We start from the raw sequence: 14,108 nt of genomic DNA on the forward strand, positions 1-14,108 counted from the left end.
CACCCCTGGGCACCTCAAGGAGGCAATACTTCCCCTCTCGCAAGCACAGACTCTTGGTGTAGCAGAAAAGGTTTAATTACATAAGATAAACAACAACAAGCATTAAATTTGAAAAATACCTCAACTAGAGTTCATAGGTCAAACCGTGAGCAAAGACCCACCCCAACAACTTGGGCCGTGTCCTTCTCTCTGGGCCCTTGAGTCCAGCAACCCCCCAAATCACCCACAGTCCCAAAAGTCCCACAATTCAAAAGTCTCTGTCCCGGGTCAGGCAGCCCAGAGTTCAAGAGTCTCTTTGCAGAGGTCCCCCTCCCCAGCCTAGGTAGAAAGGGGCACCTTACGTGGTTCGGGGCCAACTGCCCTGCCTCTTCATGGGGTTCTGCTTCCACTAGTCGTCCCCGCAAACAGCTGAGCTCCGCTTACTCTGTGGGCTGCTCCACTCTGCCAGCTGCTCTGGTCCACCAGCTGTCCTGTGAGCCACTCCAGCCGTCCTCGCGAGCTGCTTGGCTCCACTCACCCAGTGGCTGCACAAACTGCTCCACTCCACTCTCCCAGTATTGCTTCAGGCTCCCCCACTCATCAGCACAGTGCTCTCAGCTCAGCAAGTCCAGCTCTTCAGTGATTTCAGCTCCACTCATTAGCACAGTGCTCTCAGCTCAGCAAGTCCAGCTCTTCAGTGATTTCAGCTCATAGTAGGGGAGCCCCAGTACCAGTGAATTCAGCTCAGTAACCTGCATCTAGATTCTTAAGGGAATCAAAAATTAACTCTGACATTCCACAGTGGAGAGAAGCACAGGTGGAACTGGTGCTTCTAGCTCACACAAGGCACCTGCACCACCAAGTACAGATACCTGTCCCCAGCCTGCCTCTCTCTCTCTCTTTCCATTGGGTTTTGGAACCCATGTCCCCCGTCTAGCAAGCGCTATCCTGCTAACAATGAAACCCCCCATCACAAGACAATTTTGTAGTTCCCCATTTACCCAATCAGGGTGACAACATTTCATTGCTCCTGCCCCAATAACAACGAAATTGGGGGTCCCACAGCTGTGAAAATAATCATCCCATGCTGCTTTGCGGTATGCTAAGTGGGGTGGGAGTGCCAATGCAAATAACCGAAACTTCTTTCTGCACTCCCCATAATTTACCACCAGATGTCAGGGTGGGGCTCATCCTGACTCTGCTTACATATAAATTTGTGTTGTATTGAAGAAAGGGTGGGGGGCTGGTTCTGGTTCTCTGTGGAGAACGGGCTTGTTCTTTGTTGCTTGTGTGCATGCATCAATAAAGAACTTGGTTTTGGACTTTGCTGGGTTGCGTGTCTCTCTTGCGGTCAGACAATGAACCTGAAAAGTCTGGGATAAAGATAACCCCGACATCATCTTCTCTTATTTTCACTACACCACACAGGGAGGGATGGGCGCATCTATTGTCAGCTAATCTAACCGGTGGCAGACACGGAAGAGAGTCGAGTCTGCCCTTCTGAGGAAAGAGGCTTCCCTTTTCCATTTCCGCCCTCCCCCCACCATTTCTAGAGGTTTCCGTTCTGAAGCGTTACCTTACTCCTCTTGAGGTAACATCCTGCATTTCCTCCTCCCTCCAGACTGCAGTGGGGAAGCGAAACCAAACACAATTACATTTCATGGAGCACTGGATTCCATTAACCATCTATGTCCTGTCTCCTCACTCAGTCTTTCCATGTGCTGCCTTCACAGGTAAACACCAAGATCATTTTTAACCAGCCGCCTGATCTGCCCAGGCTGTGACGGCAGGCCAAAGATGAAGGCTTTTCTTCTCACGCTGCTGGTGGCGGTTCTGTGAGATGCTGCTAATGATTCCTCTGTGCCTGAGAAAGAGCCAGGGAAGCAGCTAGAAATAGCAGGGGCAGAGGGGGATTTTTGCAGCACTGTTTCTACCTTTCAGTGGGAGCTGGCCCTTCTGCAAACCTCCTTTTGCAGCCAGCCGCTTGGGAGTGCGAAGCAAGGGCCAGGGCCGGTGCAACCACTAGGCGAACTAGGCAGTTGCCTAGGGCGGCAAGTGGTTGGGGATGCCCAGAACCGTCCTCAGGCACAGGCAGCTGAGTAGGGCACCTGAAAATTTGGGGCACCACTGGGTCTTAGTGTCCACCCCACTAGCTTTTCCTGTCCCTGTTCTGACCCTTCCTGCAGGCTCTGAGTCTTCCTGGGGAGGGGATCTAGTAGTTAAAGGAGAAAAAGTCTCCAGCCTGCCAGACCTATTAGCACAACATTGAAACTGCTAAAGAGCCATTCAAGGGGTAATGAAAACATTTAACAGGCATTTGCCAACTCCCAGGTATCTACTGTCCGTTTCTGAATGTACTGACAAAAACCGTTGTGCATGACTGTAATACTCTGTACCGTTCACTTTTTCTTAACATCATCTTAATAAGTTTTTTAAATCTGTTTACTCAGAACATGTCAGTCTACAGGACCTTAGTTTAAAATTTGCTTTAAAAATATTTCATTGGTGAGTTGGTGAAGATTATAAAATCACATCTCTAAAAAATCCTTGCATAGATTTTTAGATGCACAATCATCTTTAGCCTTGAATGCTTGGATCTTCAGACATATGTTTTTTTAAATAAATTCTTCAAAAGACCCCCCTTATCTAAAATACACATTTTAATTACTATAATAAAAAAAACTTACTTCCAAAGTCTTCCTGTCCTTTCTGTCCATTCATTTCTCCATTCACCCCCTCCCCCCCTCCCCACCCCCCCCCCCCATGGACGGCAGCAAAAGCCCTGTGCTTCCACAGAGCTGGACAAAGAGTTTCCCTTTCTTTACTTCTGACTATCTGATGAACTAGTTTTAAGCATAGTCGGTACCTTAGTAAAATATAAAATCCTTTGTTATGCCTAAAATCTTTGGAAACATTTTTTAAAGTTGGTGACATTTCATAAACATGTCTATTGTTATGGAGATCACACACAGTAAATTAGTGTTCCCTTTTTCTAAAAGCAATGAACATTGTTATGAACACACTAAACCTCTGTCACTGATTAATTTAAAATGATGTCTGTTTCAGTGAGTTAAATATGTAGTAATCTGGAATGAGTACATTTAAGAGTCATTTAAAATATAAAACTAGCTTAGAAATACTGATTAAGAAAAGGGAAAACAGAGAAGAGCTGCATCATGTATTCCATAATATTTAATGTTGTATTCAGCAGGACAGCTGACTCACCCTTACTACAAAGTATCAGAGAGGTAGCCGTGTTAGTCTGGTTCTGTAAAAGCAGCAAAGAATCCTGTGGCTGTTAGTCTATAAGGTGCCACAGGATTCTTTGCTGCCCTTACTACAAAGTTTTTGCAAATAAATGTCTGACCAACTTCAGGGCATATCAAAAAACCCGTGACTGACATTTTTTATTCCCAAGTTTAGTGCTTTTAATTAGGTACCTTCTGCAGGTCCATTCTGCATGAGGGAGAGGGTACAGGGGTCTCTGCGGGGAACTGTGACTCTCTGTCGCTGTGAGGCGGGCCGGGGCGTCTTGTTATTCTCTCTGCCTTGTCCCTCCACCCCCGCCCCCACCAGGCTGCAAGCTCAGGATGCCGTCGGGCATAGGGGTACCAGTTTAATATTACTGCATAGGGCCCCATAAATCCTAAGGACGGCCCTGAGGGCACAAAATGCGGTGCCCTGGCTCGGCAGGGAGGAGCCGCCTTCTGGTGGCACCGGAGAGCCAGAGTGTCGGCTGGTGGCGGCGCGAGCCCCAGCCATGGAGGAGCCGGCGCGATGCAGGGGAGCAGGAGCCCTGCAAAGGCGGCGGCGCTGCTAGCAGGGAGCAGCCATGCCCCCCAACCCTCCTGCCCAGGCTGCAGCCTGGCGCCTCCCTGGGGGGCTCCTGCAGACTGCAGCAGATGCATGTGGGAAGAGGTCCCCATGCGGCCCCAAGCTCCCCCATCACCATGCTCGGGCTCTGCAGCTCCCGGGCATGTGAGCCGCAGCCGGAGCGAAGGGCCCTGAGCCTGCTCCGGGAGGAGCAGTGGCAACAGCGGCGGCTCACACTCCCAGGAGCCACAGAGCCCAAGCGTGGTGAGGGGGGACCCTGAGGGGCGCACGGGGACCTCTGCCCACATGCATCTGCTGCAGGAGCCCCCGGGAGCCCCCAGAAGGCAGCTCCTCCCTGCCGAGCTGTTGCAGTGGCCCAAGCCTGGCAAACCCAGTGAGTGGACTCGGGGTGAGGGCTGCCGGGATGGGGTGAGGAGGGCTCACGGCGGGGCTCTGCACCCTCCAGGGGAGTTCAGGGGATGGGGAGGGGGGAACCTGGTCTGGGGAGCAGCCCCTGGGCATGCCTGGCCACTGGGGTCTGTAAAGGCTCGTTGGGATTTGCCCCTCAATGAACCGATGTTATGGGGGCAAATCCCATATTGGAGAGAGTCCAGCGGAGGGCAACAAAAATGATTAGGGGGCTGGAGCACATGACTTATGAGGAGAGGCTGAGGGAACTGGGATTGTTTAGTCTGCAGAAGAGAAGAATGAGGGGGGATTTGATAGCTGCTTTCAACTACCTGAAAGGGGGTTCCAAAGAGGATGGATCTAGACTGTTCTCAGTGGTAGAAGATGACAGAACAAGGAGTAATGGTCTCAAGTTGCAGAGGGGGAGGTTTAGGTTGGATATTAGGAAAAACTTTTTCACTAGTAGGGTGGTGAAGAACTGGAATGGGTTACCTAGGGAGGTAGTGGAATCTCCTTCCTTAGAGGCTTTTAAGGTCAGGCTTGACAAAGCCCTGGCTGGGATGATTTAGTTGGGTTTGGTCCTGCTTTGAGCAGGGGGTTGGACTAGATACCTCCTGAGGTCCCTTCCAACCCTGAGATTCTATGATTCTATGATTCTATGGGGCGGGACGGGGGAGTGGGGCACAAGGTGGAAGTCTCGCCTAGAGCGCAAAATATCCTTGCACCAGCCCTGGCAACAGCTGGTGCGTTGGCTGTCTTTTGAGCACTAGCTTGTGTGGATGTAATAAAAATAGCTTAGTGCAGGCACAGGCACAGCAAGTTATCTCCGTTTCATGATGCTTAGGGGGCTGCAGTGCTCTCGATGCAGGAAGGAGCACAGCAGCAGCTGTCTTGAGAGGCCTAGAGGGGGCTAAGGGGGGCTGACTAGCCCTAGAGACCTGTCTAGTCATCTCTTAAAGAAATCTTTTATACCGTTATCCTCGGAGCCAGGCTCTTTCACTCAGGGCGATCGGTGCTTCTCAGCATTGCATTCTTGCAACCATAACTTTTGCAAGTTCTTCTACTGTAATCAGCTAAAACCATAAGGGTCAGATCATGATCCCAGACACAGTGGAGTAAATCAGGAGTAACTGCACTGAATTCCGTTAAGCGGCGCAGTGGAACATCGGCACAAGTGAGATCAGACTCAGGCCCTGCGTTCTTACAATGCTGCAGTGGAATCCCAGTAATATTGAAGTGGGGTCAGAGCAGTAGGTTCCGGTTGGAAGAGCCATGGGTTGATTCTTAATGGAGGATAATTTTACTCCTCCAACTCTTTGCGAGCTCATCTGGTTTTAAAAGATAAGGAGGTCTGCGGCAGTTTGATACTTGGATGGGAGACCTCCAGGGATAAAAGGTATTTGTGGAACAGGGTTTTAATCATTTATTTATTTTACCGCTAAACCTAGGAAGAACAGGCTCGGTTATTAACCAGTGAATGTTCACTTGTTCGAAGATTTCCCCATTTATAGTCTCCCACATGCTGTTGGTTTTTGATCATCTATTCAAATGTATTAACCCCCTCTCTTACTCTTTACTCACATTAACGTACATAAATAAATCACCCCAAGACCTGCACCAGGTGCCAGAATAAACTGCAGCCTGAGACCAAGGAAACTGACCAGCTCCAGCCACCTGGGTTTCTGGCTCAGAAATCAACGACACTTCCAATTCCATGGGGTCCATAGTGAGAAATGACTAGTTGGTTTCTCGCTGCTCTTAGCAGCCCCCTCTAGATACTCACTCTGGATCCCACGCCTCAGTATCTAAGCACATTGTGATATCAACCAAGTGGACATAGAGGGTGTGTTATTTTCCCAGTCCCAGTCTGTATGTGGTCAAATCCAGCCCAGAGCATGCTAGACCCTGTGCCTGGACAGTAAACACCCTTCGCCAGGCCAGAGGCAGCTCTAGGCACCAGCAAAACAAGCACGTGCTTGGAGCAGCCCATTTGCAGGGGCGGTAGATATCCAGAATGGGAACTGAGAACCAACAGGGGTCCCTGGGAGCTGTAGTTCCTTGGGTAGCTCCCTGCCTATAGCGCCAGCTCTGGAGCAGGGAAAGAACTACATTTCCCAGCATTCCCTTGGCCACTACCAACAGGAAAGGAAGGGGGAGGGAGTGAGGTAGCTGAGACCTCATGCTGCAGCTTGCTGTGAATGGAGAGCTGCACTGTGAAGGGGAGGGATACCATATTTTAACACTCAAAAATAGGATGCTCCACAGGGAGGGAGGGCAGCCCTACCCTACCACTATCCACGCCCACTGACTGCCCCCCACAGTCCAACCCCCCCTGCTCCTTGTCCCCTGATCACCCCCTCCTGGGACCCCTGCCCCTAACTGCCCCCCAGGACCCCACCCCCTATCTAAGCGCCACTGGTCCTTGTCCCCTGATTGCCCCCTCCCAGGACCCCTGCCCCTAACTTCCCCCTGGGATCCCACCCCCTATCTAAGCCTCCCTTCTCCTGTCCCCAACTGCCCCCTCCTGAGACCCCCCCAACTTTAACCCTAGGACCCCACCCCCTACCTGTCCCCTGACAAACCCCTGGGACTCCCATGCCTATCCAATCGCTGCCTGTCCCCTGACTGCCCCCCCAAACCCCTGACCCATCTAACTCCACCTTCTCCCTGCCCCTGACTGCCCCCCCGAACCTCCACCCCATCCAACCCCCCCTGCTCCCTGTCCCTTGACTGCCCAGCCCCCTTACCCCTTCTCCAACCCCCTAGCCCCCTTACCGTGCCACTCAGACCAGCGTGTCTGGCTCCGCACAGCGGCAGACACACTGCTGCATACATGCTGCCATGCTCCCCTGCGGAGCCACATCCCTCCCCCCCCCAGCACCTGCCTTCCAGATTTGAACACCTCAAAATTCAGGAGTGCTCAAGCTCAGTTTGGGCAGCTGTTACTTCATTTCTCCCAAATCAAATACACTGATCCACTGTAACTTGCTGTAGAAAAAGTAGGATAAAATTGAGGAAAAAATGCTTCCCAGTGGTTATTAGGACTGGAATTGCTATTTTCAACAGCCATTGCCTTTTTTTTGTTTGTTTGTTTAGAAGGAAGACAGTGATATTGCATTGGCAAATTCCCCATAGAAAGAAAGAGTGGAACAAAAGAATAATAAAGGCACATCAACTTTTCCTCATTTATGTAGGACAATCTTATAATATGCATCCAGATATCCTCCAGTCACACAAGCTGAAAATGTTCCACTTTACTGCAGTTCTGTAACCATATGGGAACCAATCCTGTCTGTGTTCTGTGCACATCTAAAATTCCTGCTGAATGACCTGCCCTGGGAGCAAGTTACCAGTGACCCAGGGCTGCAGCGGAAGGAGGGTGCAGGTGTGTATGTGGGGGAGAGCCCAGGGCTGGGGTGGCAGGAGGTGTGGGGGGGGGCACTGGCTGCGGGGGAAGGGAGAGCCCAGAGCTGGAGCAGCAGGGTGTGTGTGTGTGTGGGAAAGCCCAGGGCTGGGGCAGCAGGGGGGTGCGGCAAGGAGCCCAGGGCTGGGGTGGGGGGCAGCCAACATTTTTTTTGCTTGAGGCGGCAAAAAACCTAGAGCCGGCCCTGCGCCAGGCAAATGGGGTTATTGCAGGTAGGCGGTAGCTGTGTCCCCAGAGCAACAGGAATATTCCTTTTACTATGCAAGGAGCCTCTCCTGAGGAATTCCCTTTGCTTTAGCTGGCTCCTCACTAACCTGCCTTAAGACATAACGTGGAGTTTAAGTGCCAAGTACTGGGCGGTTGAAGGAGAGCAGTGGCTGCGCGGAGAACACAGACAGAGCTGGCGTGGGCAGTAACGGTTTGATGCAAAGCCCAGTGATGTCAGCGGGAGTCTTTCCACTCAGTGCGTTGGGTCGGGGTTTGAGAGCCTTGGCCGAGCTGTGCTCTTTGCAAGGTCAGATTCCACAGGTCTTATCTAAGACATTTCCTAAGGGCTGTGTTGTATCTCACGAGTTCTTCAGCATCTCTAATAGCTGAGCACCAAAAGCTTCTTTCCCTGGCAAATTGTCTCATTATCTGCTTGATGGCAATTGGTTTTTGCTCTTGCATTGCTTAGGTTCCTTGTTCTGTAGTTTCAGTCACTGACTCCTTAAATAATTCCTCCCTCATTACATTTTCTATTTTTAGACCTTTTTCATGAGCCCGCTGTTTCTGTTTTTCCTCTGTAATGTACTCGTTAGTACTGGCGTTTGACTTGGTGCCGTGTGACATTTTGATGTAAAACTAGAATGATAGAACATTAGCCTGGCACACATTGACTACGGCCACGTCTACCCTAGCGCGCTTACAGCGGCAGAGCTGTACCGATGCAGCTGCACCTCTGTAAGATCTCTGGTGTGGCTGCTGTATGCCGACCGGATAGAGCTCTCCCCTTGACAGGATTAAACCACCCCCAGTGAGTGGTTGTAGCTGTGTTGGCGGGTGAGTGACATAGCCCTGTCCACACTAGCAGTTAGGTTGGTATAAGTTATGTCGCTACAGGGTGTGTTTTTTCACAACCGTGAGCAGCGTAAATTTTGCCGACATAAGTGGTAGTGTTTAGATCTGGCCTAAAAGCTGATTCACTGATAGGTGTCACAATGTAATTATCAATGGGGAATCATCAATGAGTGGGTGTGTCTCCAGTGGGGTCATGCAGGGATCAGTTCTTGGTCCTACGCTATTGAACATTTTTATCAATGGCCTGGAAGAAAACATAACATCATCACTGATAAATGTAGAGGGGACAGAAAAAGTAGGGGAGTGGTGAATAATGAAGAGCTCAGTCACTGACAGAGAGCAATCTGGGTCGCTTGGTAAGCTGGGCACAAGCAAACAATATGTGTTTTAATATGGCTGTTGCCGGCACAGAGGACGCGAGGGGGCAACAGTGGGGTTCGTTGCCTGGTGTGCTTCGTGCCAATGAACACACCAGGGTGGAGAAGCAGACAAAGTTTATTTGAGATCTCAAAGCGGTGGAAGGAGACTGGCACGTCTCAAATCAAGCGCGCAGATACAAGCCGCTTTCCCTTTTTATATTCCAGTCGTTTGCTTCAGCTTAGATTCTCCCCCTTCTTCCCTCCCCCCTTCCTCCCTCCCCCTTAGCAGCAACATTCGCAGCTTGTTAGCAAACTCTCCCAGACCTGTTATCTTGTCCGTCACAGAGGCATGTAGGCTTCCCTTATCACTACCGCTTCAGACTGCCTCCAGCTGTTAGCTGACTGTTACACATTTTGTTTTGCAGCTACTTAGGTTGGTTAAAGTTCATCATGGAGGAGCCTTGGTTCACTTAGGCCTAGAGCAGGGGGGCTTCATCGACACTCGTGGTCTTCCACCCCCACCCTGAGTTACCTAGAGTTATGCCTAGTGACACCAACACGGCTAAATGTAAAGGTATACATCTAGGGACAAAGAATGTCGGCCATATTTACAGGAGGGGGGACTCTACCCTGGGAAGCAGTGACTCTGGAAAAAATTGGGGGGCCGTGGTGGATAATCTGCTGAACATGAGCTCCCAGTGTGACACTGTGGCCAAAAGGGCTAATGTGATTCTTGGGTGTATAACGGGAATTTTGAGTAGGAGTACAGATGTTATTTTACCTCTATATCTGGCACTGGTGCCACCGCTGCTGAAATCCTGTGTCCAGTTGTGATGTCCACAATTGAAGAAGAATGTTGGTAAATTCCAGAGGGTTCAGAGAAGAGCCATGAGAATGATTAGAAAACCTGCCTTATAGCAGTAGATTCAAGGACCTCAATGTATTTAGCATAACAAAGCGAAGGTTAAGGGGTGATTTGATCACAGTCTATATGTGCCTATGTAATGCTGGCAGACCCCAGTTCTTGGCAGGTGGGATCGAAACGGGGACCTCTGTGGCTTAGTGCTTGAGCCTCTACCAAATGAGCCAGGTGCTTGTTAGCTAAGGCTGTAAAGCAGACTCATTTTATCTCTCTCTTTAAGTGGTATCAGTGACACTAGATGGGACAGACCACCACACCCAGGAGGTGTGTGGGTTACACCTAAACAGAGAACAAATACTAAATAATGGGCTCTTCAATCTTCAAAAGAAACCAATAACAAGATCCATTGTCTAGAAGTTGAAGCTAGACAAATTCAGACTGGAAATAAGGCATACATTTGTGACAGTGAAGGTCATTAAGCATTGGAACAATTTACCAAGAGTCATGGTGGAGTCTCAATGGCCTGTGTTTTATAGGAAGCCAGCCTAGATGGTTTTTAATATGGAGACATACCTATCTCATAGAGCTGGAAAGGACTCTGAAAGGTCATCAAGTCCAGCCCTCTGCCTTTTACTAAGCAGGGCCAAGTCCTCATTTTGCCCAGATCCCTAAATGGGTCCCTCAGGGCTTGAACTCACAGCCCTGGGTTTAAGCAGGCAAATGCTCAAACCACTGAGCTATCCCTCCCCCCGGTGTTGAAAGTGATCTTATGAATCTGTTAATCTAGTACAGACTTGATTATTGTACATATTACAGGAGAAGGCAGAAGCCACAGTTATGGTTCAGGGCCCGTTTTGCCAGCTTACAAACACATTAAAAACCAGTCCCTGCCCTGGAGAGTTTACAGTCTAAAGTAAGACATAGTGTAATAAGTAGGTTGAACACACGATTGGATGGGGGCTGGGTTAGGGTTACTGTGCTAGGAACACAGATTAGCCACAGAGCAATTGGACAGTTTCAAATCAAAGGACATTTAAAAAATGCACCTATAAATATATCAGAAACATTGAGATCAGTAATTGCTATGGGCAGAAACACAACAGTGTTGTAAATTGCACCTAGCTACTCAACATGAGTATTTGGAATTATGAATCCAGCAGGTGACAGGAATGGGGATTAGAATCACAGAATATTAGGGTTGGAAGAGACTTCAGGAGGTATCTAGTCCAACCCCCTGCTCAAAGCAGGACGAACACCAACTAAATCATCCCAGCCAGGGCTTTGTCAAGCCAGGCCTTAAAAACCTCTAAGGATGGAGATTCTACAACCTCCCTAGGTAACCCTTTCCAGTGCTTCACCACCCTCCTAGTGAAATAGTATTTCCTAATATTCAACCTAAACCTCCCCCACTGCAAATTGAGACCATTGCTCCTTGTTCTGTCATCTGAGAACAGCCAAGCTCCACCCTCTTTGGAACCCCACTTCAGGTAGTTGAAAGCTGCTATCAAATATTCCTCACCCTTCTTTTCTGCAGACTAAATTACCCCAGTTCCCTCAGCCTCTCCTTGTAAGTCATGTACTCCTGTCCCCTAATCATTTTTGTTTCCCTCTGCTGGACTCTCTCCAATTTGTCCACATCCCTTCTGTAGTGGAGGGACCAAAACTGGATGCAATACTACAGGTGTGGCCTCACTAGTGCTGAATAGTGGGGAATAATCACTTCCCTCGATCTGCTGGCAACGATACAGCCCAATATGTCATTGGCCTTCTTGGCAACAAAGGCACATTGTAAGCCAGGAACAAATAACATTCCTGCAAGCCTCTAACATGGGGTGTGTTTTCCTTTTGCAGCTCACTCGCTGGTGTGCTTCACCTGTAAGGATGCATCCTCCAACTGGGATTGTCTGGCATCAACTACATGTGCAAGTGATGAAAACTACTGTGTGACCATGTATCTTGGTGCAGGAATTGGTAAGTTTGGGCATATTCTGCTTATTGTCTTTCCATAGCGCTTTCCCAGGTGACATCCTGCCCCAGCTCCAGATCACTAGGTTTTCCTTCCTCCTTCTACTGGAAGGGTGGGACATCGCTGATGTGGAACTGAGAAATCACTCCTTGAAACCGAATGGCAGGAGAACTTTGCTGGGACGCACTAAGGTGGTGGGAGCTCCGGTGCTCATTAGTGAGGTTTGCACATGAGTGAATGACTGATCTAAGGGCAGTGCAGGCAATGGGGGCTCCATATCCACCTCTTCATCATTGGCTGAAGTTCTGAAATGAGGCTCTGTATAGCCCAGTCCTGCAGCTGCTCCCCAGCCATGCGATGGTTTAAGCACCAAACATCTCACGTGCTGGTGCAAGGTTCCACTATTGGCATGTGCAAGTGAGAGAATTTGCACATTCCAATCCCAGTGCCTGGCTGGTTGTGCATGCACAAAAGGAGGCTGGGTTGAAGCCTTTCGGGGTCTATTTGTGTCTGCTGCTTAATGAGCTGTGCTGTGACCTAACTACTACCAGCTCTTTAAAGCTCTGAGGCTCAACAGCAGGAGATAGGACAGTGTGACAATCTGGAATGAATTCTCAGGGTTCTCTTTGGCTGTTCCTAAATCCTGGCCAGAAATCTGAAGGGGATGTTCCCAGATGGTTACAAACGGGTCTGTAACTGCGAGGAAGAGACTAGTGCTGTTTTCAGGTTATATAATAGCAGTAGTGACTTCTAATCGCGGGGCATTGACTGGCAGAGCTAAGCTACATCAGTGCGATTATCTCCTTTGCAGAACTAAGGAGCGCCTGTCCGAACTCTGGGAAACATTTTAATCTTGAATCTCTTTCTCTTATTTCTTTTTCCAGTTCAGGCGGACATTCCGGGCAGAGCATCTCTAAGGGATGTGCTTCAGTTTGCCCCAGCGGTGGGCAGGGCCGGCTCCAGAGCCCAGCGGGGCAAGCACCCGCCTGGGGCGGCCCTTTCCCGGGGGGGCGGCAGGCTGGGCCAGCGGACCTGCCACAGTCATGCCTGCGGGAGGTCCACCGGAGCCCCGGGAGCAGCGGACCTGCCGCAGGCATGACTGCGGAGGGGACGCTCGGCCGGCGGCTCCAGTGGACCTCCCGCAGGCATGACTGCGGACGGTTCGCAGGTCCCGCGGCTTGGCTGGACCTCCCGCAGGCATGCCTGCGGCAGCTCAACCGGAGCCGCCGGACCTGCGAACCGCCCGCAGCTGCGGGAGGTCCAGCCGAGCCGCGCGACCAGTGGACCCTCTGCAGTCATGCCCGCGGGAGGTCCGCTGCTCCCGCGGCTCGGGGGCGCCTCCCGGGCATGACTGCTTGGGGCGGCCAAAAACCTAGAGCCGCCCCTGGCGGTGGGATAAACATAGGGATAGCAGCCGCCTCTGTTTCCTGCTGCAGTTCTTTCTTGTGCAACACCAGTGGGGCCAGCAGCGTCAAAGTCACCTACTTGGTGCTGGCCATGGCGATCTTGGCCACCTTCATCTATATCAGGGCTGGACTGTGATCAGGCCAGAAAAAAAGAACTTGATGACCTGAAGAACCTGCTCAGGCTTCTCCAATGAGACACCAGACCCCGCTCTGTGCAAAGCTATACTGGGGTTATCGATGGTGCCCTTTCTTCATATCTCATTAGACAATACCTGCCCTCTTCCCGTACACAAGGACACCCTGCTGCTGTCACTGGGTGCCCCTCTGTGCCTCTTAGCAAATCTGGATTGCTGCTGTTATACAGACAAAACTACACAGGATCTTTTCAGGGGGCAAGACAAAGATGCCACATTTATTATGATAACAATTTGATTTATGACCAATAACTAATATCTTAATCCTTATACACACACATTATATCTAATACCTATACACACACATACACAGACACACACATTATCAGATGTTCTGCAGCAGCTGCATAGTTACCAGTCCTGAACATTGCTTGAGTTCGTGGCTTGATTTTGCAGCTTGGGTTCATAGCTTGTGGAGGCTAACTGGCCAGGAAAGCCGGGCACAAGGAAGGGCGGGGTCTCTGTTGGGCATGCACCAATGCCCTTCCACGTTGGCAGCAGAAAGTTACCCTCCAAAGTCTTTCATCTTACCCATCCTTTTTGTAGGCTTTAGTTTGAATCCAGAGTTTATGGGTCTTGCTGTGTCCTCTGGGTTTGGTGATTGATCACCCGTCAATTGCAGGCGTGACTTTCAGCCT

General features: G+C 50.2%; 1 protein-coding gene across 1 annotated transcript; it reads left to right on the forward strand.

Annotated features, from left to right (window-relative positions):
* The first annotated feature begins 1,776 nt into the window (after positions 1–1,776).
* LOC123365019 (lymphocyte antigen 6E-like) lies at positions 1,777–13,545 on the forward strand. The gene is made up of 5 exons (XM_045007613.1): positions 1,777–1,814; positions 6,249–6,262; positions 11,756–11,875; positions 12,760–12,813; positions 13,249–13,545. Exons 1-5 carry the CDS (start codon positions 1,777–1,779, stop codon positions 13,410–13,412), a joined length of 390 nt encoding a protein of 129 aa, XP_044863548.1. The 3' UTR covers positions 13,413–13,545.
* The last annotated feature ends 563 nt before the right edge of the window (positions 13,546–14,108 follow it).

Source organism: Mauremys mutica, chromosome 2 (assembly GCF_020497125.1).
Source record: "Mauremys mutica isolate MM-2020 ecotype Southern chromosome 2, ASM2049712v1, whole genome shotgun sequence".
Classification (NCBI taxonomy): domain Eukaryota; kingdom Metazoa; phylum Chordata; order Testudines; family Geoemydidae; genus Mauremys; species Mauremys mutica.

Coding starts and splice junctions, on each gene's coding strand:
- LOC123365019 (XM_045007613.1), top strand. CDS start 1,777: ATGAAGGCTTTTCTTCTCACGCTGCTGGTGGCGGTTCT. Junction 11,876..12,759: donor GTATCTTGGTGCAGGAATTG/GTAAGTTTGGGC, acceptor TTTCCAGTTCAG/GCGGACATTCCGGGCAGAGC. Junction 12,814..13,248: donor TGCTTCAGTTTGCCCCAGCG/GTGGGCAGGGCC, acceptor AAAAACCTAGAG/CCGCCCCTGGCGGTGGGATA.